The sequence below is a fragment of the Macaca thibetana genome, chromosome 10 (genome assembly GCF_024542745.1).
Source record: "Macaca thibetana thibetana isolate TM-01 chromosome 10, ASM2454274v1, whole genome shotgun sequence".
NCBI lineage: Eukaryota > Metazoa > Chordata > Mammalia > Primates > Cercopithecidae > Macaca > Macaca thibetana.
Window position 1 is genome coordinate 38,996 of NC_065587.1, and position 20,347 is coordinate 59,342.

The following is a 20,347-nucleotide window of genomic DNA, read 5'->3' on the forward strand; positions in this document are numbered from 1 at the left end:
AAAAAAAAAAAAAAAAAAAAAAAAATTTACTTACTGTAAATGGCCAGTAAGTATTTAGAAAAAAAATACAGGCCGGGCACGGTGGCTCAAGCCTGTAATCCCAGCACTTTGGGAGGCCGAGACGGGCGGATCACGAGGTCAGGAGATCGAGACCATCCTGGCTAACACGGTGAAACCCCGCCTCTACTAAAAAAAAAATACAAAAAAAAAAACTAGCCGGGCGCTGTGGTGGGAGCCTGTAGTCCCAGCTACTCGGGAGGCTGAGGCAGGAGAATGGCGGGAACCCGGGAGGCGGAGCTTGCAGTGAGCTGAGATCCGGCCACTGCACTCCAGCCTGGGTGACAGAGCGAGACTCCATCTCAAAAAAAAAAAAAAAAAATACAACAGCCTTGCTGAGATAGAGTTTACATACTATAAAGTTCACCATCATATTGGTTTTATCTGACTATTTTGTATCAGGTTCCTTAGAAGCTGACCCTGAGAAGGCCATTGTTCAAATGACTTGTTAGGGTCATTCTCAGAAGAGTGAGGCGGGCAGGAGGCAGGAAGCTCAGCAAGGTTGTGGTCTCAGCTGGAGGCCGGCTTCACCACCCCACCCCACCCCATCCCAGGGCAAATTGCCCTACAGAGTTAGTCCTACCTCAAGACCGGGGGCCGTTTGTACCCTTCAGCCAAGGATGTGAGGTGGAAGGGGGCCTTCTGTTTCAGTAAGGTCAATTCTCTGGGGAAAAGGGCAACTGTGTGCTTCCTTCGTCAACACTTAAAGCAATTGGAGGATGAATGTTTAGGCAGGGTGCCAGCAACATCCACAAGCCAGATCCACCTGTTTCTTAAAGTTCATTCCATCCAGGTAGAGCTGCTCTATGGTTCTAACTGGTCACCAGTCCTGGGGGATGTACAAGAGAAGGGTCAATGGGAAAGGATAAACCAGAGCCCCTGCTATTGTAGTTGGACCCCATGCGGAGACTGATACTTGTCACCTCTCATCCTCTGGCTAGCACTTTTGCTGGTCTAGGTTGTTTGCCTGGTGGGTTGATCCTGCTGCTCTTGTCTAAGGGGGTCTGAGCCCCTGCTGACTATGCCTTTATGAGGCAGTGGTTGTTACACTTACATAGTTGTAGCTAGACATGCAAGTTCCAAGAGATAGCATGAACCACCTGAGTACCAAATACATTACTCCCTCCTGTTACTATCTGGCAACATCCTTTCTTCCTAATGATGGTTAGAGACCATCACCTCTTTCCAGAATGCTAACTCTGCTTGCCAGTTTACAAGCGCATGGACTGTCTAGGAAGCAGCCATAGCTTTGTGTTTAGTGAAGCTCTTACTGTATCACTTGGTGGAAATGCCTCCCCTGCTCCCCACACTACCACTCGCAGCGACCAAGACTTCAGCTCACAGAGCCTAAAGCTGTAGACAGGAAGCACAGATTCCCCAGGTGTGTCACTGGGAGTGCTGGTGAGCGGGGCGCTCCTATGTCCACCCCTTGGTTACTAGACATGTTGGGGACGTAAAACCATATGATGAATATTAAGTTGTGTATCACATCATGAAGGACCCCATCCTTACAGGGTGTCATCTCCAAGATCGACATCTCCACTATCCACAAAGACAGGAAAGGCTCAGAAGTGGAGTGACATCAGGAAAACGGCAGAGTAGACAGCTCCAAACTCCTGTCCCTCTACAGAAACATTGAGAAAAAGCAGCAGAAACTTTGCCCGAACTCTGGAAAATAGTAAAAGACTTACATCAGTCAGGAAAGCACTGAAATGAGGAAGGGCAATTGAAAAGTGACAGGACAGTTGTGTGGCATCTTCACTTGCCCTTGCCTCACCCCTTCGTCAGCTTAATGGTTATCTTGAAGACAGTAGTCCACTTTCCCAATTTAGGACCCAGGTCCCAGGTTCCAGAGGGAGCAAGGCAGACCTTAGCCACAAATGACTGCGTTTGTCTATTCTAACTGGTCAGAAATGATCTGAAAGACTAAAATGAGGCATTTGTCTGTTTTGCCCAAGTCTGAATCCACTCAAGGTAGAAAAGTGGCAGGCATTGCTTGAAAACATTCTGAGTTGACCAAAAAACCCACAGTTCCCTGGGACAAAAAGTTGTGGTTCAGACATATAACAGATTACATAAAGCCTGGGAGGAAAATCTGGGAAAGTTTCTGTGGGAAATTAGAGCATTCAAAAAATACTTGTGTCTACTGGGCATTTCAAATGTCATGCACATACCCAGGGCAGGCCACGCATTCAGGAAAGATCTGAGAAGACCCTAAGCTTTTTCCTTTCGAAGATCTCTAGGACCAGGATTATCAAGAAGTGAATGCTAAGACAGAGTTGTTAATATCCTGGTTAGGTGTTGAAGGAATGCCCCAGCACAAATCCAATCTGCAAAGATTGAAAGAGATACTTAAAAAAAAATTTTTTTCAACCACAGATGAATACATAAAGAAAATGTGGCATGTACATACAATGTAACATCATTCAGCCTTTTTAAAAAAGGAAATCCTGGCCAGGCGCGGTGGCTCATGCCTGTAATCCCAGCACTTTGGGAGGCCGAGGCCGGTGGATCAAGAGGTCAGGAGATTGAGACCATCCTGGCTACAGTGAAACGCCATCTCTACTAAAAATAGAAAAGAAAAATTAGCCAGGCATGGTGGCGGCTCCTGTAGTCCCAGCTACTCAGGAGGCTGAGGCAGGAGAATGGCGCGAACCCGGGAGGTGGAGCTTGCAGTGAGCCCAGATCAGTGCCACTGTACTCCAACCTGGGTGACAGAGCGAGACTCAGTCTCAATAAATAAAATAAAATAAAATAAAATAAAATAAAGGAAATCCTTCCATTTGCAGCAACTATACTAAGTTAAAGAAGCCAGACACAGTAGGACAAATACTACATGATCTCACTTATGTAAGGCATCTAAAATATTCAAACTGAGAAGCAGAGAGTAGAATGGTGGTTGCCAAGGGCTAAGGGGAGGAAGAAACAAGCAGGCATTGCTCATCGGGTGCAAAGCTTCAGTTATGCCGGAGGGTAAGTCCTAGAGACCTCCTGCACAGCAGAGTGACTATAGTTAACAACACTGTATTACATACTTAAACATTTACTGAAAATAGATCTTATGTTAAGTGTCCTTATCACAAAACATAAGAATTAGAAATGAAGAGAGAGGGAGCAAACTTTTTGAAGTGATGAATATGTTTATGGCATTGATTGTGGTGACGTTTTTATGGGTATATACTTATTTCAAACTCATCAAGTTGTGTACCTTAAATATGTATATCGATAAAATGGTTTTTAAAAATACATGAAGCAAATGCACATTTCTCCAAAGAAAATATACAAATGGCCGATAAGCACATGAAAAGATGCTCAACATCATTAGTCGTGAGGGAAATGCAAATCAAAACCAGAACGAGATGCCATTTGCTGATAATGAAAAAGATAATAGCAAGTGTTAACGAGGCCATGGAGAAATGGGAACCTTATACACTGCTGGGAAGGAAGTAAAATGGTGCAGGCACTTTGGAAAACAGTTTGGCAGTCCTGGAACGGTGAAACATCAAGTTAACCATATGATCCTGCAAATCTACTCCGAGGGTATACACTCAAGAGAAATGAGAAGATGTGCTCACAGAAAAGCTTGTGTATGAGTGGGCATAGCAGCACTATCCATAATAACTAAAAAGGTGGAAACAGTCCAAATATCCATAAAATGTGGTATATCCACACAATGAAATATTACTCAGAAATACAAACAAACAAAGTGCTAATACATGCTACAACATGGATGAAACTTAAAAAAAAAATATGCTGAATGAAAGAAACCACATATAAAGCACCACGGGTTGTGTGATTTCATTAATATGAAATGTCCAGAATAGGCAAATCTACAGACAGAAAGATTACAGACAAAAATAATAGATTCGTGGTTGTTTAGGGTCGGGGGTTGCGGGTGAAATTGGGAAGGAATTTGGTGGGGGCCAGGAAGCTAAAGGTACAGATTTTCTTTTTCAAGTAATGAGAATACTTTAAAATTGGCCGGGCGTGGTGGCTCAAGCCTGTAATCCCAGCACTTTGGGAGGCCGAGACGGGCGGATCACGAGGTCAGGAGATCGAGACCATCCTGGCGAACACGGTGAAACCCCATCTCTACTAAAAAATACAAAAAACTAGCCAGGCGAGGTGGTGGGCGTCTGTAGTCCCAGCTACTCGGGAGGCTGAGGCAGGAGAATGGCCTAAACCCGGGAGGCGGAGCTTGCAGTGAGCTGAGATCCGGTCACTGCACTCCAGCCTGGGGGACAGAGCGAGACTCCGTCTCAAAAAAAAAAAAAAGAAAATTGGAACATCTATTACACTGGTAAAGATAGACATGTTTGACAAGAACAGTGTTGACTTAGATGTAGGGAAATGGACACTCTCATGCATCACAGAAGGCTAAACATTCCTTCCTAGGAAAGAACTGCGGCCCTTTGTCTTATAAGTGTCCCTATTGTGGAAGATCAATGTAGAGACATAAGATGGGCCTGTACACACTAACATAGAAATATCTCTATATTTGCTAAATGGAAAAGCATGTCATAGAGCAGCACGAACAGTGAAAAAGCGGGAGATTATGTGATATGTCACCATATTAATGTGCGTGTGAAGTTTCCAGGAATCACGGCTTGAATTCTCCATCCAGTCTATGGTCTCCCATAGAGTGTTCCTTGAGAGTAGGCCCTGTCTCTCCAAGGAGATCCAGATGTCAGCTATAGGTGATAGACCCAGGGTGAGATTTTCTCCGTCACTGGGGAGAGAAGAAACCAAGGACAAGGAGCATTTATGGGGAGACAGAACCAAGAAAATCAACTCTGGATCCCAGAAAGCTCAGAAGAGAAACAGTGAAGTCTCTGGGGGCTGCTGCTGCTGTAGCTCAACCCCAACTTGTCCATAATCCCTTCGTGACCGCAGCCAGCACACCTTGTCCCACACATCTATGTGCAAAGCCCACCTGGCTCTGTGTCTGGCTCAGGGTCATTGAGGGTGAATCCCAAGCTGCTGCTGTTACGGCTTCTGCACAGGGCCTTGCATTTTGTATGCTTGGTATTTAGAGAATGTCAAGTGTCTGGCACCAGGGTACAAAGATCATACACCCAGTAGGAAGATTAAGAAACTGGCTTTGGCCGGGCGCGGTGGCTCAAGCCTGTAATCCCAGCACTTTGGGAGGCCGAGACAGGTGGATCACGAGGTCAGGAGATCGAGACCATGCTGGCTAACACGGTGAAACCCCGTCTCTACTAAGAAATACAAAAAACTAGCCGGGCGAGGTGGCGGGCGCCTGTAGTCCCAGCTACTCGGGAGGCTGAGGCCGGAGAATGGCGTAAACCCGGGAGGCGGAGCTTGCAGTGAGCTGAGATCCGGCCACTGCACTGCAGCCTGGGCGACAGAGCCAGACTCCGTCTCAAAAAAAAAAAAAAAAAAAAAAAAAAGAAACTGGCTTCAGGAGAGAGAGCCTAAAAGTCAACAAAATGAATTACCAACTCCAACTTCAGAAGCACCAGCTCTTAGCCAAGGCAGAGAGAACGTTTTAAGTGTGATCAGCTGTTACTATCCTACGGCGCTATGGGCCATTCGACTCAATATGCAAGCCCTCCTATGTGGCCAAAGCATTTCAGGGGTCATGAGAGGAAAATGGCAGGCACCAAAGTGCCCCTGCAGATAAGCATAAGAGTATGCACCAGCAGCCACCACCAGCTGGCCCATGAATGACAGCCACGACCATGCATGTTGCCGGTGTGTCAAGCCCTGCTTTGACGCTCTGCATCTGTCCTTACTTCATGGTCACACAGCCCTCTGGCACATCTTCCCCAGAGCACAGAGCTTATGAGGGGTGGAGCAGGGTATTTGTTTGAACCTAGGTAGACCAATAAATTTTAAAGATGAAGATTCACAGCTGCTCCATCCAGGTGGGCACATCCCTCGGATGTCCAGGTGGGCACACCCTAGGCGTGGTCCTTTGAGCTTTCTCAGTCAGGGTTCCTCCCACCTGCCATGGCACCTTCTCTGCCACCTGTCTTGGTAACCGGGGCATAGGACCACCTTGCACTTGACTGACACAAGCTGCTAGGTGGACACACGTATGAGTGAAAACTTGTTGCAATGACTGTGCATCCAAGAGCCAAGGTTTCCTCTTTCTGAGACCTGCCATCTTCAGTCTCACAAGGGGTTAAACCAGCAGTCAAGTTTTGCATTTTTACTCCCTGATCAGAGTAAGCAGTTGGCCTGAACCTATCAGGATTTCCTTTTTTTTTTTTTTTTTTTTGAGACGGAGTCTCACTCTGTCACCCAGGCTGGAGTGCAGTGATGCAGTGGTGCGATCGTGGCTCACTGCAACCTCCGCCTCCCAGGTTCAAGCAATTCTCCTGCCTCAGCCTCCCAAGTAGCTGGGATTACAGGCACCGCCACCACACCCGGCTAATTTTTCTGTGTTTTTAGTAGAGATGGGGTTTCACCATATTGGTCAGGCTGGAGGATTTCTTTCCCAGGATTTTGCAAATAGATGTGAACAGTTCCAAGTACTCTATGCTGCTGTCCCCAGCATGGGGCAGGGCGGGGCAGGTACTCTATGCAGACCAGGGTCATGCCTTGCCTGGGTTCCTCACCATTCTTGGTAACTGCTTCTGGCCTTTCCTATTGGTTCTGTGTGACATCTTTTCATCCTTATCACTTAAATGGCTCTAACTGGTTTCTGTTCCTTGCAGTGGAAGGTCTTAAAATAAATAACCCCAAATCCTAAGGAAGCCATTCAAAGCTCACTCAGGGGCATCCAAAAAGTATTCCCCATTGCAGCTCCTGGAAAGCTCTAGCAAAGAATACATTTTTAAATTTGCTCAAATCCAGGAACTATTAAGATTTAACTACAGGCGGCCGGGCGCGGTGGCTCAAGCCTGTAATCCCAGCACTTTGGGAGGCCGAGACGGGCGGATCACGAGGTCAGGAGATCGAGACCATCCTGGCTAACACGGTGAAACCCCGTCTCTACTAAAAAATACAAAAAAAAACTAGCCGGGCGAGGTGGCGGGCGCCTGTAGTCCCAGCTACTCGGGAGGCTGAGGCAGGAGAATGGCGTAAACCCGGGAGGCGGAGCTTGCAGTGAGCTGAGATCCGGCCACTGCACTCCAGCCTGGGCGGCAGAGCGAGACTCCGTCTCAAAAAAAAAAAAAAAAAAAAAAAAAGATTTAACTACAGGCAAGTAATGAACAGTAAAATTGTGTTTGGTAGTAGACACTTGTTTTGGTGGCCCGGTGGCCTCCTTAGCCTTTGTGTTCCGCGGGGTTCAACCTTCACGCAGAATCTTCTCTGTGGGCGTCGACACCCCCAGGAGAACACGGCCTCCTGACAGAAGACTTGGACCCACACCCCTTCTTTCCCAGTCAGCTCACTCCCAGCTGCTGTTTTGGAGGCCCACCCCCTTTGACTTGCACATGCAGAGATGGCTCTTTTATTTTCACCATTTGTCGTTTTCCCTAAGTGAGAAATAAGGACCATTCCTGGTCTACAGCCCCAGGTCACCTCATTCCAGCATTAAAAATCAAGATTTTAAAAAACACAATTGGCACTAATGTACAAGCAATTCCACCTTATTGTAGGGTGAAGGAGAGAGGGTCGATTTTTTAGGGGAAATTTGGGCTGAGGTGGGAGGGGAGATAGGAAGAAGTCCAGAAAGCATGTCTTTATGTATGTGCATGTCTCCATACAGATGTGTGTGTGTGTGTGTGTGTATATATATATATGTTTATTTATTTATTTCATCTTTCCTTTTTCTCAGCACTGAAGGGCTCACTGGGTCTGTTGAGAACCGGGTCAGATCAGGAGGTAGAGGTCAGCTCTGGGAGCTCTGTGGTCTCCATGTCATAATAGTTCTTTCCGTCGGAATAGGTCTTCCCCTTCAAGGCCTCTATGAGCTGCTGTAGGCGCTTGGCAAAAGAAAGTCCTTGGGGAGGTTTTGTGGTAGATGAGGGTGGAGGTGGGGGCGGGGGCGGGGGTAAAGGTGAGGGTGGAGGCGGGGGTGGGGGCGGGGGTGGAGGTGGGGGTCGAGGCCGAGCTGAAGGTGGTCGGGATGGAAGTGGTCGAGGGGGCGGTTGGAAATACCAAGGAAGGTGAGCAGAGATAGGGTGGGAGGAGGGGAGTTGAATTGGGGGCGGTCTAGTGGTGGGGGGTGGAGGGGTGGCCGGTTGAATCATATGCAGAGCATTAGAACCAATCTTGGAGGCAATCCAGTTCAGATAGGGCCAGGTGGCCGTGTAGATTCCGGGGCGCTTGGCACGGGCACAGCCTACCCCCCAGCTTGTGATTCCCACGACCACGTAGGCGCCTTTCTTGCTGTCTTTGCACATGAGAGGCCCGCCGCTGTCCCCCTGCCCAGAAGGACACAGAGGTCACAATCTGCCTAAACCACTCTTTCCCTGCCAAGAGGGGTCAGAGGCTCTGGGAGGACAATTTCCACAGCCACATGGTTTCCTGCTGCCGTAAACACAAGTGGTTGTGGCAAAGTTTGAGGGGGTGTCAAGGGCTTCATTTGGGATGTGAGGAGGGTGTGGATTGTCAGGGCTTTCCTTGCAGTGAGATGAGCAAGCGCACGTGTCCATAGGGGCACATGGCAGGGGCTGCCAGTGGCTGCCACCTCTCATCCCCACCGTGACTGTAGGTGCTAGAAAAGGGACCGGGGAAGCAGTCACTAGACAAGGGCCCTAGGCAGAGGGGTGGAGATAATGGAGCTTGGGGATCCAAAATGAGGATGTTCTCAGGGGCCGGGAGAGTCCCGGAGGGACCCAGGGGCCCAGAAGCCAGAAGGAAGGTTACCTGGCAGGTGTCGATCTTGCCTAAAGGATACCCCGCGCACACATTGGTTGGCTGAATGCGCCCATTGTACCACTGGGTCGAGTTACACAAGTCCAGGTCGATGAGATCCACACGTGCCTCCATCAGCATAGATGATGGCCTGGGGGCTACAGTCAGACCACTCAGTGGTCAGTGATCATGGGAGATGCGGAAAAAAGCCCTGCCTCCTTGCCCCACCGAACCCCATCCTCTGTGACGCTCCAGTTAAACCTCAGACCCATCCAGTCAATGCCCCGACCTCTCCTTATACACCAGAAAGAGCAGACGAGAGGTGGTGGGAGGAGGTGGGGAAATGTTATCCAAATCAAGTCCAGAGGAGCAAGGAAGAGAGGAAGGAAGGGTGGAGGCCCATGGACAGGTAGATGGAGAATGGGCGGTGGAGGGTGGGTGTGCATATTAATGGTGGATTATGGAGGTTAGCTGCAGTATTACCAATAACACCTAGTGTGCACTAAGCACTCACTGAGTCACATGGTCCGGTTATTCCCATTTTGGACCAGAAGGCTGGAGCACCGCCCACCCAGGTCACAGTAGAGATGTGGTAGGGCTACAGCCTGGCCTCAGGACTGCTCCTCTCCAGACTCCAGTCTGAGACACACTGTCCACTCCCACAGTCTGGCTGTAGGCCACCCTCCCTGCTTCTTGTCCCTCATCAGGACTCCTCGGCTCAGGTGTGGACAGCGTCTGCTGGAGTTGGATCAATAAGCCCCTCCCCATATGCTACAGATCTGTTCCGAGGAGACTGCAAGGGAAGCTCGGGGCAGCGCCTCCACACACTGGCAGACCTGGCAGGGGCAGAGGCGGTTGAAACGACCCTAATGCGGAACTTCCTTGAAAACCCTGGACTCGGCTGGGTGCAGTGGCTCACGCCTGTAATCCCAGCACTTTGGGAGGCTGAGGTGGGCGGATCACAAGGTCAGGAGATCAAGACCATCCTGGCTAACATGGTGAAACCCCGTTTCTACTAAAAAAAATACAAAAAATTAGCTGGGCATGGTGGCGAGCGCCTGTAGTCCCAGCTACTCGGGAGGCTGAGGCAGGAGAATGGCATAAACCCAGGAGGTGGAGCTTGCAGTGAGCCGAGATGGCACCACTGCACTCCAGCCTGGGCGACAGAGCGAGACTCCATCTCAAAAAAAAAAGCAAGCCCTGGACTCTCTACCATGACCTTTGGGTTAGAAAGACCCAATGCTACGGTGCACACAGTCAGAGTTGCTCCTTTTCAAGGGGTCTCACAGACAGAAGGGTCCCCAACAGCAGCAGCCACTCTGGCCCCCACCACAGCAGCACCTACAACCCAGGGGGTGGGTCTGGACGTCACCTGCAGAGCAGATGGGAGCAGACTGAAGTAGGGGCAGACCCAGAACATAGCTACACAGGCCAAGACAGGAGACAGGGAACACAAGAGTGACGTGCACAGGGCTAGGCACGGGCAGGTGTCTGGTAAGCGGCTGCTGAACGAGTGTTCCCTGGGCTTTATGTTTTTTAATCCCCTCAGCCCCTACCTTTTCTTACCATCCAAGCAGCAGTGAGAGTTTTGTACATGCACTGCCCTTGGGGTAAGGGTGACATTGAAACAACAACGATAACAATCCTGGGGCTTATTAGCCATTAACAAGACTTCTTTTTTTTTTTTTTTTTTGAGATGGAGTCTCACTCTGTTGCCCAGGCTGGAGAGCAGTGGGGCGATCTCGGGTCACCGCAAACACCACCTCCCGGGTTCACGCCATTCTCCTGCCTCAGCCTCCCAAGTAGCTGGGACTACAGGCTCCCGCCACCACACCTGGCTAATTTTCTGTATTTTTAGTAGAGACAGGGTTTCACCGTGTTAGCCAGGATGGTCTCGATCTCCTGACCTCGTGATCCGCCCGCCTCAGCCTCCTAAAATTCTGGGATTACAGGCATGAGCCACCGCGCCTGGCCAAGATGACTTTTTAAATCTATGGCAGAGCCCATAGTCTTGAAAGCCATGGGTTTCATTGTGAAGAGCCAAGTGTCCTGAAATAGAAAAGGGTTTTCTCAATCCCAACACCTTGGCAAGTTTTTTGTTTGTTTGTTTGTTTGTTTGTTTGTTTGTTTGTTTGTTTTTAGATGAAGTTTCACTCTTGTTACCCAGGTTGGAGCGCAGTGGCACAATCTTGGCTCACCGCAACCTTCACCTCCTGGGTTCAAGTGATTCTCCTGCCTCAGCTTCCCGAGTAGCTGGGACGACAGGCGTCCCCCACCACACCCTGCTAATGTTTTGTATTTTCAGTAGAGATGGGGTTTCAACATGTTGGCCAGGCTGGTCTCGAACTCCTGACCGCAGGTGATCCACCCGCCTCGGCCTCCCAAAGTGCTGGGTAAATTACGGGAATGAGCCACTGCACCCGGCCGACACCTGGGCTTTAAATAACAAATGCTTAAAAGCCTGCTGGAACTCAAAACCCAATGGGAAAGAAGCAATACCTGGGGATAGCTCTTCCAGCCCCAAAGCAGATGAGTTGAAGGAGGTGGTAAGACTCGGAAGGTCTGAAGGAATCACAGGAGCTGGATGGAGCCCGGGGGTGGAGGTGGTAAGACTCGGAAGGTCTGAAGGAATCACAGGAGCTGGAGCCCGGGGGTGGAGGTGGTAAGACTCCGAAGGTCTGAAGGAATCACAGGAGCTGGAGCCCGGGGGTGGAGGTGGTAAGACTCGGAAGGTCTGAAGGAATCACAGGAGCTGGAGCCCGGGGGTGGAGGTGGTAAGACTCCGAAGGTCTGAAGGAATCACAGGAGCTGGATGGAGCCCGGGGGTGGAGGTGGTAAGACTCGGAAGGTCTGAAGGAATCACAGGAGCTGGAGCCCGGGGGTGGAGGTGGTAAGACTCGGAAGGTCTGAAGGAATCACAGGAGCTGGAGCCCGGGGGTGGAGGTGGTAAGACTCGGAAGGTCTGAAGGAATCACAGGAGCTGGAGCCCGGGGGTGGAGGTGGTAAGACTCCGAAGGTCTGAAGGAATCACAGGAGCTGGATGGAGCCCGGGGGTGGAGGTGGTAAGACTCGGAAGGTCTGAAGGAATCACAGGAGCTGGATGGAGCCCGGGGGTGGAGGTGGTAAGACTCGGAAGGTCTGAAGGAATCACAGGAGCTGGATGGAGCCCGGGGGTGGAGGTGGTAAGACTCAGAAGGTCTGAAGGAATCACAGGAGCTGGATGGAGCCCGGGGGTGGAGGTGGTAAGACTCCGAAGGTCTGAAGGAATCACAGGAGCTGGATGGAGCCCGGGGTGGAGGTGGTAAGACTCGGAAGGTCTGAAGGAATCACAGGAGCTGGAGCCTGGGGGTGGGTGGTAAGACTCCGAAGGTCTGAAGGAATCACAGGAGCTGGATGGAGCCCGGGGGTGGAGGTGGTAAGACTCGGAAGGTCTGAAGGAATCACAGGAGCTGGATGGAGCCTGGGGGTGGAGGTGGTAAGACTCGGAAGGTCTGAAGGAATCACAGGAGCTGGAGCCCGGGGGTGGAGGTGGTAAGACTCGGAAGGTCTGAAGGAATCACAGGAGCTGGATGGAGCCTGGGGGTGGAGGTGGTAAGACTCCGAAGGTCTGAAGGAATCACAGGAGCTGGATGGAGCCCGGGGGTGGAGGTGGTAAGACTCGGAAGGTCTGAAGGAATCACAGGAGCTGGAGCCCGGGGGTGGAGGTGGTAAGACTCCGAAGGTCTGAAGGAATCACAGGAGCTGGATGGAGCCTGGGGGTGGAGGTGGTAAGACTCGGAAGGTCTAAAGGAATCACAGGAGCTGGAGCCCGGGGGTGGAGGTGGTAAGACTCGGAAGGTCTGAAGGAATCACAGGAGCTGGATGGAGCCTGGGGGTGGAGGTGGTAAGACTCCGAAGGTCTGAAGGAATCACAGGAGCTGGATGGAGCCCGGGGGTGGAGGTGGTAAGACTCGGAAGGTCTGAAGGAATCACAGGAGCTGGAGCCCGGGGGTGGAGGTGGTAAGACTCCGAAGGTCTGAAGGAATCACAGGAGCTGGATGGAGCCTGGGGGTGGAGGTGGTAAGACTCGGAAGGTCTGAAGGAATCACAGGAGCTGGAGCCCGGGGGTGGAGGTGGTAAGACTCCGAAGGTCTGAAGGAATCACAGGAGCTGGATGGAGCCTGGGGGTGGAGGTGGTAAGACTCGGAAGGTCTGAAGGAATCACAGGAGCCGGATGAAGCCTGGGGGTGGAGGTGGTAAGACTCGGAAGGTCTGAAGGAATCACAGGAGCTGGAGCCTGGGGGTTTCTTTAAGATTTTGGCTTATGGGTAGAGAATGTGTTTGCAAAAATGAAAAAAAAACAAAACAAACAAACAAACAAAAAAAACAGAAACAGAGCTATCCTATTAGGTTTATGGAAATTCCAGAACAAAAAAGGTTTTGCATGGCATCCAAGATGTAGCTAGGAGACTACAATCCTTCTGAGTAATAGAATAGGACAGCAATGACTGGCAGTGGGGACCCTGAGTTCAGCCTCCCAGGGCCACAGGGACCCCGAGTTCAGCCTCCCAGGGCCACAGGGACCCCCAAGAGCTGTGGACATCGACAGACAGGGACAGAGCATGGCAGGCGAGGGGGCTGCACAGAGGCCAGGGCAGAGCCATGGGTATTGGCAGCTGGAAGAGAGGCTGTCCCTCCAGGCCGGAGGGGATGGCCATGTGTCAAGCGAGGCCAGTGAGAACAAGGACAGCTGGGATGAGACTCCCTTCCCTGAGGGACAGGAGAGGTGACAAACCTGTCAGAAACTTAGACCACCTCCTCAGAGAAGGAAATAAGAGTTAAAGAAAGAATCCTCAAATTATTGATTTTTTGTTGTTACCCAAAAAAGGCTGCATTTTAAACTCAAACGACTGAATTGCCTTGAATTAAGAAGCCTCATTATCCATTATCACGGAAAAAAAGAGATGGAGAGCTAAGTTAATTTCAGTCACATCTTCACATCTCTACTGTGACTGGATAAGGACTCACCACTTATGGAAAACTGGAAGCATAGGTCACATGCAGAGATCAAGTCCCACTGGGTCTTGTCCTGCTGGCAAAACCTTGCCACCCACTGCTGCGATTTAATGGGGTAACCTGTTGCTTCTGGGATAAACAGTATCTCTAGTGTGCCTGAGAACGTGGGGAGAGGTGTCTGGGACTTCTCTGACCACGGAGTCAGTAATGACAATTTGTTCTAGGTCACACCTGGGGCCCTCCATGAGCCTGGTCTGGTATGGAAGAAATTCCCCCTACTCTCCTAGAACTCATCTGGTGTCAAGTGTGTTAGGTAGTGTTGGATGGACAAGAGATCTTCTGGGAGCCAGGGGAAAGAGAGGCAGATTGGTTACAGACAGAGGTCTAGAGCGGCAGCTACACCCATCTTGAATGGAGAGGTACCTGGTGGACACTCCAGGAAGCCTGAAATAGAGGAATGCCTATGACCCACAGAAAGCCACACCGACCACCTGTCCCCTTCCCAGTCTACAGAGCAAACGTCAAGTAACTCGGATGGAGAGGGTACATTTGGTGCTATGACTGCCCCAGAGGCGGCTGCTGATGGTGACAAAGACAGCCTGGAAGCAGGAAGCTGGGCCCTGGAATCACAGGTGTCAGGAAATGTTCAACTTGGAGACATCTGATCCAGCCCTTCCATTTACAGATGAGGAAACTGAGGCCCAGAGAGTGGAAGGCGCTCTCATACAGCCACATAACCTTATCTGGAGCTCTTCTCCAAAGGCTGTTTCAGGGTTGCTCCTTGTTTCCAGGGTCCAGCAGCATGGGGCCCGGGTGCCAAATACAGACACAGCCTCAAGCCCATTCTAAGCAATGCTGCAGTTCTGCCTGCACCTGCCATCAGTCCTCCTGTAGAAAGCAAGACAAGTCACCCATCGTGTGACCTGGCACAGGGGACTATGGAGGCCACAGTGATGTATCTACATATAGCGCCGTGAGGAGGATGAAAGCTGCTTGGCTGGGTGTCAACAAGTGACCACCGCACCTCAAAGACCACCAGGAGAATGGCCAGCAGCGTCCCCCCTTGGAGGTGCTCCCATACTCACCTTTCTCTTCTATATATCCCCAGCCAGCCACCCAGCAGATCTGGGGGCCTCTGGGGAGGCCTGCCTTAAAGTGGGGCAGGCAGCCCGGCCCAACGAAATGCCCACACGAAATGGGAGGGGTGATCTTCACGAGGGCAATGTCGTTTCCCTCTGTTGCAGAGTTGTATTTTTCGTGAATGATGATTTTCTCCACATATCTCTCTTGCAGAGGTGCCTTTACTGGTTTATTGTTCCCGTATGTAATTTCCTTTGCTCCGAAAACCAGTCTCCAGTCATACACTTTACTGTGGGCACAAAGGTAAGCCAGGTCACAACTGGTTGGACAAAAGCCTGGTGACAGTGACCCTCAGGGCCTTCCCCTAGCAAAGGTCTGGACCAGCCCCCAGAGTCTGGCAGCCACTTGACCCAGAGCCCCAGGGAGACTCTGCACAGCGTCCCTGGGGAGCACCCCTCTCTGAGAAGAGCCGTTCTGAAGATCTCCCTCTGTGCATCCCTACACGTACTTTTTGCCAACGAAGCAGTGAGCAGCCGTGAGCACCCATCGCGAATTCAGCAAGCTGCCTCCACATGCGTGGTACCTGTGACTGCCGTACGTGAAGATCTGGAGGCTGACCATCCAGGGCCAGGCCCCATGCTGTGCAGCCTTCCCGCCGACAATGCGGGCACCACCTTGTGGGTTCTGCCTGAACCGTAACCCACAGGGGCCACTGGGGAGAGACCGGGACACAGTCAAACCTAGCATGAGCACAGCCTGTCCTTGTAACTCCACAACTGAGGGGAAGCAGGGACATGGGGTTGGGAAAGCGGGAAGAGCTTCCGGCTTCTGGGAAAGCAGGGGCAGCCTGGGCTATGTAGGACCCGCAGGCTCTAGGAAATGGTTCTGGGGCCACGACTTCTCCCGTCTTGTGGGTGCAGTCACAGATGGAGAAAGAGGAGGCCGCAGGAAGCCAGGACAGGCTGTATGGGCCCTGAGGGATGGCCCATCCCTGGGCAGAACAGGAGGGTAGAGGTGGGGATGTGGGACCTGGGGATAGAGGGGTGTAATGGCCTGAGGTCTTTATAACCAATCCTGGGTCGGAGACTCAGGGAAGAGTCAGGTGACGAAGGAGGTCCTGGGGCTGCAGAACTGGGTTGACAGTGATGGGAAGAGGGATAGTAGCCAGGGGCAGATACTGCGGCCCACAGGTGTAGGGGGCACACTGAGAGCAGTGGAGGTCTAGAGGTGGAGGCTCTGGGAACTGTGTCACAGGTGGGAGGCCACATATAGCTTGGGAGGTGTTGGTGTTTTGGGGTACCTTGGAGTGAGAGAGTCTACTGGGGGTTAGGGGCACAAGTAGTGTGAAGTGATGATATCCTGGGGCTGTTGGGCGCAACCACGGGTTGGGACGTCTCAGCCGTCTGTGGGGGGATAAGGGCTCCCAAAATCAGGAGTTTGTGTCTTCAAGACAGTGGGGTCAGTCGCTGGGGGAGTGGGAAAGGCACAAGGAGCCCGAGGTGCTGAGGGGTCCATCTCTGGAGGAAACCATGAAAGCTGAGGGTCTGGGGGCTCCAGGCTGCTGATTGTGGGAGCAGGGGGGTCCAGGTTAGGGACGTGGGTCACAGGAGCTGTGAGACCCAGGGACTGCTAAGGCCCAAGCCCAGTCTCCTTTTCCCTAGCCCTGGACAGAGGGAGTCAGGGTGGGACCTGTTCCTCAGAAGATCCTTCCCCCACCAAGGTGCCCTGACACTTACTCACACGTGGCGTTATCTTTAGCAGCCACGGACACTGCCAAGACCAGCAGAATGGCAGTTGGTAGCATCTCAACCATACTCCCGGCGCTGCCTGACCTGAGAGCCTAGTGACCTCACAAAGCTCCGTGGCTGCCTGGCCAATCAGCAGGGGTGCCCTCCCACCCCACCCCCCGCAGTCGAGCCAGGTAAGAGCCCTTCGCCTTAACTGGTTTGTGCCCAAGAGACTTCCTTCCTGCATAGGCTCCCCCCGCACCAGGATGATGGCGGACTCCTGTGCAGCCTCATTCCCTCTGTCCCAAGGCCAGGGTCTCCATTCCCAGTTACTCTTGCGAGGTCCCCACATCACCCAAGGCTCTGGCTTTGTGCAGGTTCGGGGTCTGCCTCTCAGGTATGCTGGACCCACTGCAGACTCACAGACTGAGGAGCGGCTCAGACCTTCAGTGATGAGACAGTGCAACATGTTTGTGGATCAGAGGAGTCGGGGTCAGCAGATTAATTGATCCTTAATTGCTGTTGGGGAAAATTTCTTTTCCTCTTCCAAGTGCGTGCTATCAACACACTTTTCCAAGAGCCACTTTGAATTTCCCTAATTTACAACTGCAAAGCCCACCTTCTTGTCCATTGCTGAATATCATAAGGTCTCCTATCATCCTGAGTGTCTCCAGATTGCCTTTCTGTGACTGAGGTGGAGCAAGGTGTTTTGTTTTCTCCTATCCTTGAATGTCAAGAGTTTTCGTCACAGCTACCCGAATATCATGAAGCATCATTTTTCCCATCTGATTGTCAGGAACTAGCATCTCACCTACCAGAGTGTGACAAAAGCTTATTGCAAATGCCTGAATGTTAAAACCTTTTCCATCTCCTGCAAGTGTCAGGAGGTCACACTCCTACCTGCCTGAAGGCAGTTTTACCTCTTCCACCTGAATGTAAGATCTCAACCAGCCTGAGGGTCAGTAGGTTCCACGTCATCTAAGTGGGTGTCAGAAGGTCCCATGTCTCCAACCTGAGTGTCAGGACGTCTCATCTCCTCTTCCTGTGTTTTTTCAGATTATCAGATGATCTTGATTTTTCTATTTTCTCTAACTGAATGTCATACTTACGACATCCTCAAATGAATGTTCAGTAGGTCTCATATATATCACCTAGTATCAGGGCGTGATCACCTCCTTCCTTGAAAGCAACAACAACTCTGTTTTTCCACTTCAATGCCAGAGGTCCGCATTGCCTCCACCTACAGGTTAAGAATTCTCATCTACACCACCCAAGTGTCACCTCGTCGCATTTTCTCTACCTGAAAATCAAGAGGTCTTACATCTTCTAGCTGAATGTCCAGAGGTTGTGTTTTACCTCTATGAATATTCTGAAGTCTTTACTGGCATACTGGAGTGCTGGGAGATCTCATTGCCCCCATCTGGGTGCCAGGGCATGTCCTACCCTCTACTTGAATATAGTTTCATATCCCTGTCTAAGTGGCATGGAACTTTCATCTCCTCTGCCAGAGTATCATGAGATCTCCTCTATTCTGGGTGTCCAAAGTTCTTGTCTCAACCTCTTGAGGTCTGCAGGTATTCTCACCTCTTCCTGGTTATCTGGAGGTCTCATCTCCCTTACCTGAGAGTCATGAAACCTCCTGTCTCCTATATGCCCTATCTGGTCAAGACACTTTATTTCCTCCACCTGAGTGTCAGGAGTTTTTTTTACCTTTGTGTCCCGTAGCCTCACTGCCTCCAGCTGAAGGGCAGGAGGTCCTATGTGATGACTTGTATGTGAATAGGTTTCAGCTCCACTACTGAGTGTTAGGAGGCCTCACTTATTTTAACTGAGCATCAAATTGTGTCTGATAAATAACCAGAAAAAGACTTGGAAATACAATTCAAGAAATGGCAAGAAGAATTCAAGAAGTGGGCCCAAGTGCAAACAACGTTCATGCCTGTAATCCCAGCACTTTCAGAGGCTGAGGCAGGAAGATCACTTGAGTCCCAGACCAGCCTGGGCAACATGGCAAAACCCCGTCTCTATAAAAAATACAAAAATTAGCCAGGTGCGGTGGCGCCTGTGTCCCAGCTACTCAGGAAGCTGAGGCAGGAGAATCATTTGAACCTGGGAGACAGAAGTTGCAGTGAGCCAAGATAGCACCATTGCACTCCAGCTTGGGCAATGGGGGTGACACCCCGTCTAAAAAAAAAAAATTAAAGTTTTGACTGTTAAAGAAAATATTATTCAGGTTTTTTAATGGATAGCACCCATTTCTTTATAAATATTTAGGAGGTATCAATAACAAAGTCTGAAGACCCAATGTCAATGACTCTGCAAATCTTACCCACTTCTGATTCTAGAAGGGGCTGCCAGTCATTGTGCCTGCCCCTGGCTATAGTGATGGTTGCAGGAAAAGTACCTGGCCCAGCCCATTTAATTTTCTCATTTAATCTAATGGAAGCAACAGACATCTCAACTCAGAGTGACTTTGTTTGACCTTCTTCATGCTGTTCCAAGAGCAAAGGAGAGATGGGTGACAGGTCTGGGGCCAGAAGGTGGGGTCCCATCCGAGGGCATGGTTCAGGCTGAGGCAGAGTGCCCAGCCCAGGGGGCAGGATGGGGGCTTCCCCTCAAACTCCTCCCTGTTCTCTGCTTCCACCCCAACCCCCAGGGACCCCTCCAGCTCATCCCAGCCATTCTCGCTGCTCCTGCTCACCCCAACCACCCATTGCCTTCGCCAGCCATACCCACTTCTGTCCCCATTCCTTATTTACCCGGGCAATCCAACTCCCACCCCAGTTTTTCTCACCCTGCTCTCCAATCCTTTCCAGCCCCCAATCACCTATTCTTCCGTTCCTGTCCCCACCGCCCTCTGTGAGGAGCAGAAACCTTATCCATCCGTCCTCAGTGTCCAGCCAGCCAGGAAGGTAAGAAGATCCCAGAGGGAGTCAGAACGGTTGAGGCAGTGAAACCTTGAGGGCCAAAAAGGGGTGGGTTTCGGGTCTTCACCCAGGGGAAGCAGGTGCCTCAGGGGTGGCTTAAGCGAGCAAATGAGGGTCTGCATGGCGCCACGGAGAAGCACGAAGGCCCTTTGAGGCTATGGATGATGACAGCTTGAAAACCATCCTCTGTAATCCCAGCACTTTGGGAGGCCGAGACGGGCGGATCACGAGGTCAGGAGATCGAGACCATCCTGGCTAACAGGGTGAAACCCCGTCTCTACTAAAAATACAAAAAATTAGCCGGGCGAGGTGGCGGGCGCCTGTAGTCCCAACTACTCGGGAGGCTGAGGCAGGAGAATGGCGTGAACCCGGGAGGCAGAGCTTGCAGTGAGCTGAGATCCGGCCATTGCACTCCAGCCTGGGCAGCAGAGCGAGACTCCGTCTCAAAAAAAAAAAAAAAAAAAAAAAAAAAGAAAACCATCCTCAGGCTGGGCAAGGTGGCTCACGCCTGTAATCTCAGCACTTTGGAAGGCTGAGGAGGGTGGATCGATTGAAGCCAGGAATTCTAGACCAGCCTAGGCCGCAAAGTGAGGCCCCCATCTCTACAAAAAAAAAAAAAAAAAAAAATAGCCAGGTGTGATCGCCCACGGCTGTGGTCCCAGCTACTTGGGAGGCGGAGGCAAGAGGATCGCTCGATTCCAGGAGGTTGAGGCTACAGTGAGCCATGATCTTGCCACTGTATTCCAGCCTGGGTGACAGGGTGAGACCTTGTCTTAAAACAAAACAAAA

General features: G+C 51.0%; 1 protein-coding gene across 3 annotated transcripts; it reads right to left on the minus strand.

The window, feature by feature from the left end:
• Nucleotides 1-7,601: 7,601 nt before the first annotated feature.
• On the minus strand, nt 7,602-16,756 carry ACR (acrosin). Of its 3 annotated transcripts, none has more exons than XM_050806883.1 (5): nt 16,641-16,754; nt 15,413-15,616; nt 14,910-15,193; nt 8,842-8,987; nt 7,602-8,396 (listed from the first exon to the last, which is right to left on the minus strand). In XM_050806883.1, the coding sequence occupies exons 1-5, from the start codon at nt 16,715-16,717 to the stop codon at nt 7,848-7,850; spliced, it is 1,260 nt and encodes a 419-aa protein (XP_050662840.1). In that variant the 5' UTR covers nt 16,718-16,754; the 3' UTR covers nt 7,602-7,847. The 3 variants fall into 3 exon arrangements, with proteins under 3 accessions (XP_050662840.1, XP_050662841.1, XP_050662842.1); XM_050806884.1 differs by having other exon boundaries at nt 16,645-16,700; XM_050806885.1 differs by lacking the exon at nt 15,413-15,616 and having other exon boundaries at nt 16,641-16,756.
• Between the last annotated feature and the right edge of the window lie 3,591 nt (nt 16,757-20,347).

What these genes read in the sequence shown, in the direction of transcription:
- ACR (XM_050806883.1), bottom strand. Translation starts at nt 16,717, where the DNA reads ATGGTTGAGATGCTACCAACTGCCATTCTGCTGGTCTTGGCAGTGTCC. An exon ending in GGGATATATAGAAGAGAAAG is followed by an intron (nt 8,988 to 14,909) that starts GTGAGTATGGGA and finishes GTCTGACTGTAG; the next exon opens with CCCCCAGGCCATCATCTATG. An exon ending in GCAAGATCGACACCTGCCAG is followed by an intron (nt 8,397 to 8,841) that starts GTAACCTTCCTT and finishes CCTTCTGGGCAG; the next exon opens with GGGGACAGCGGCGGGCCTCT.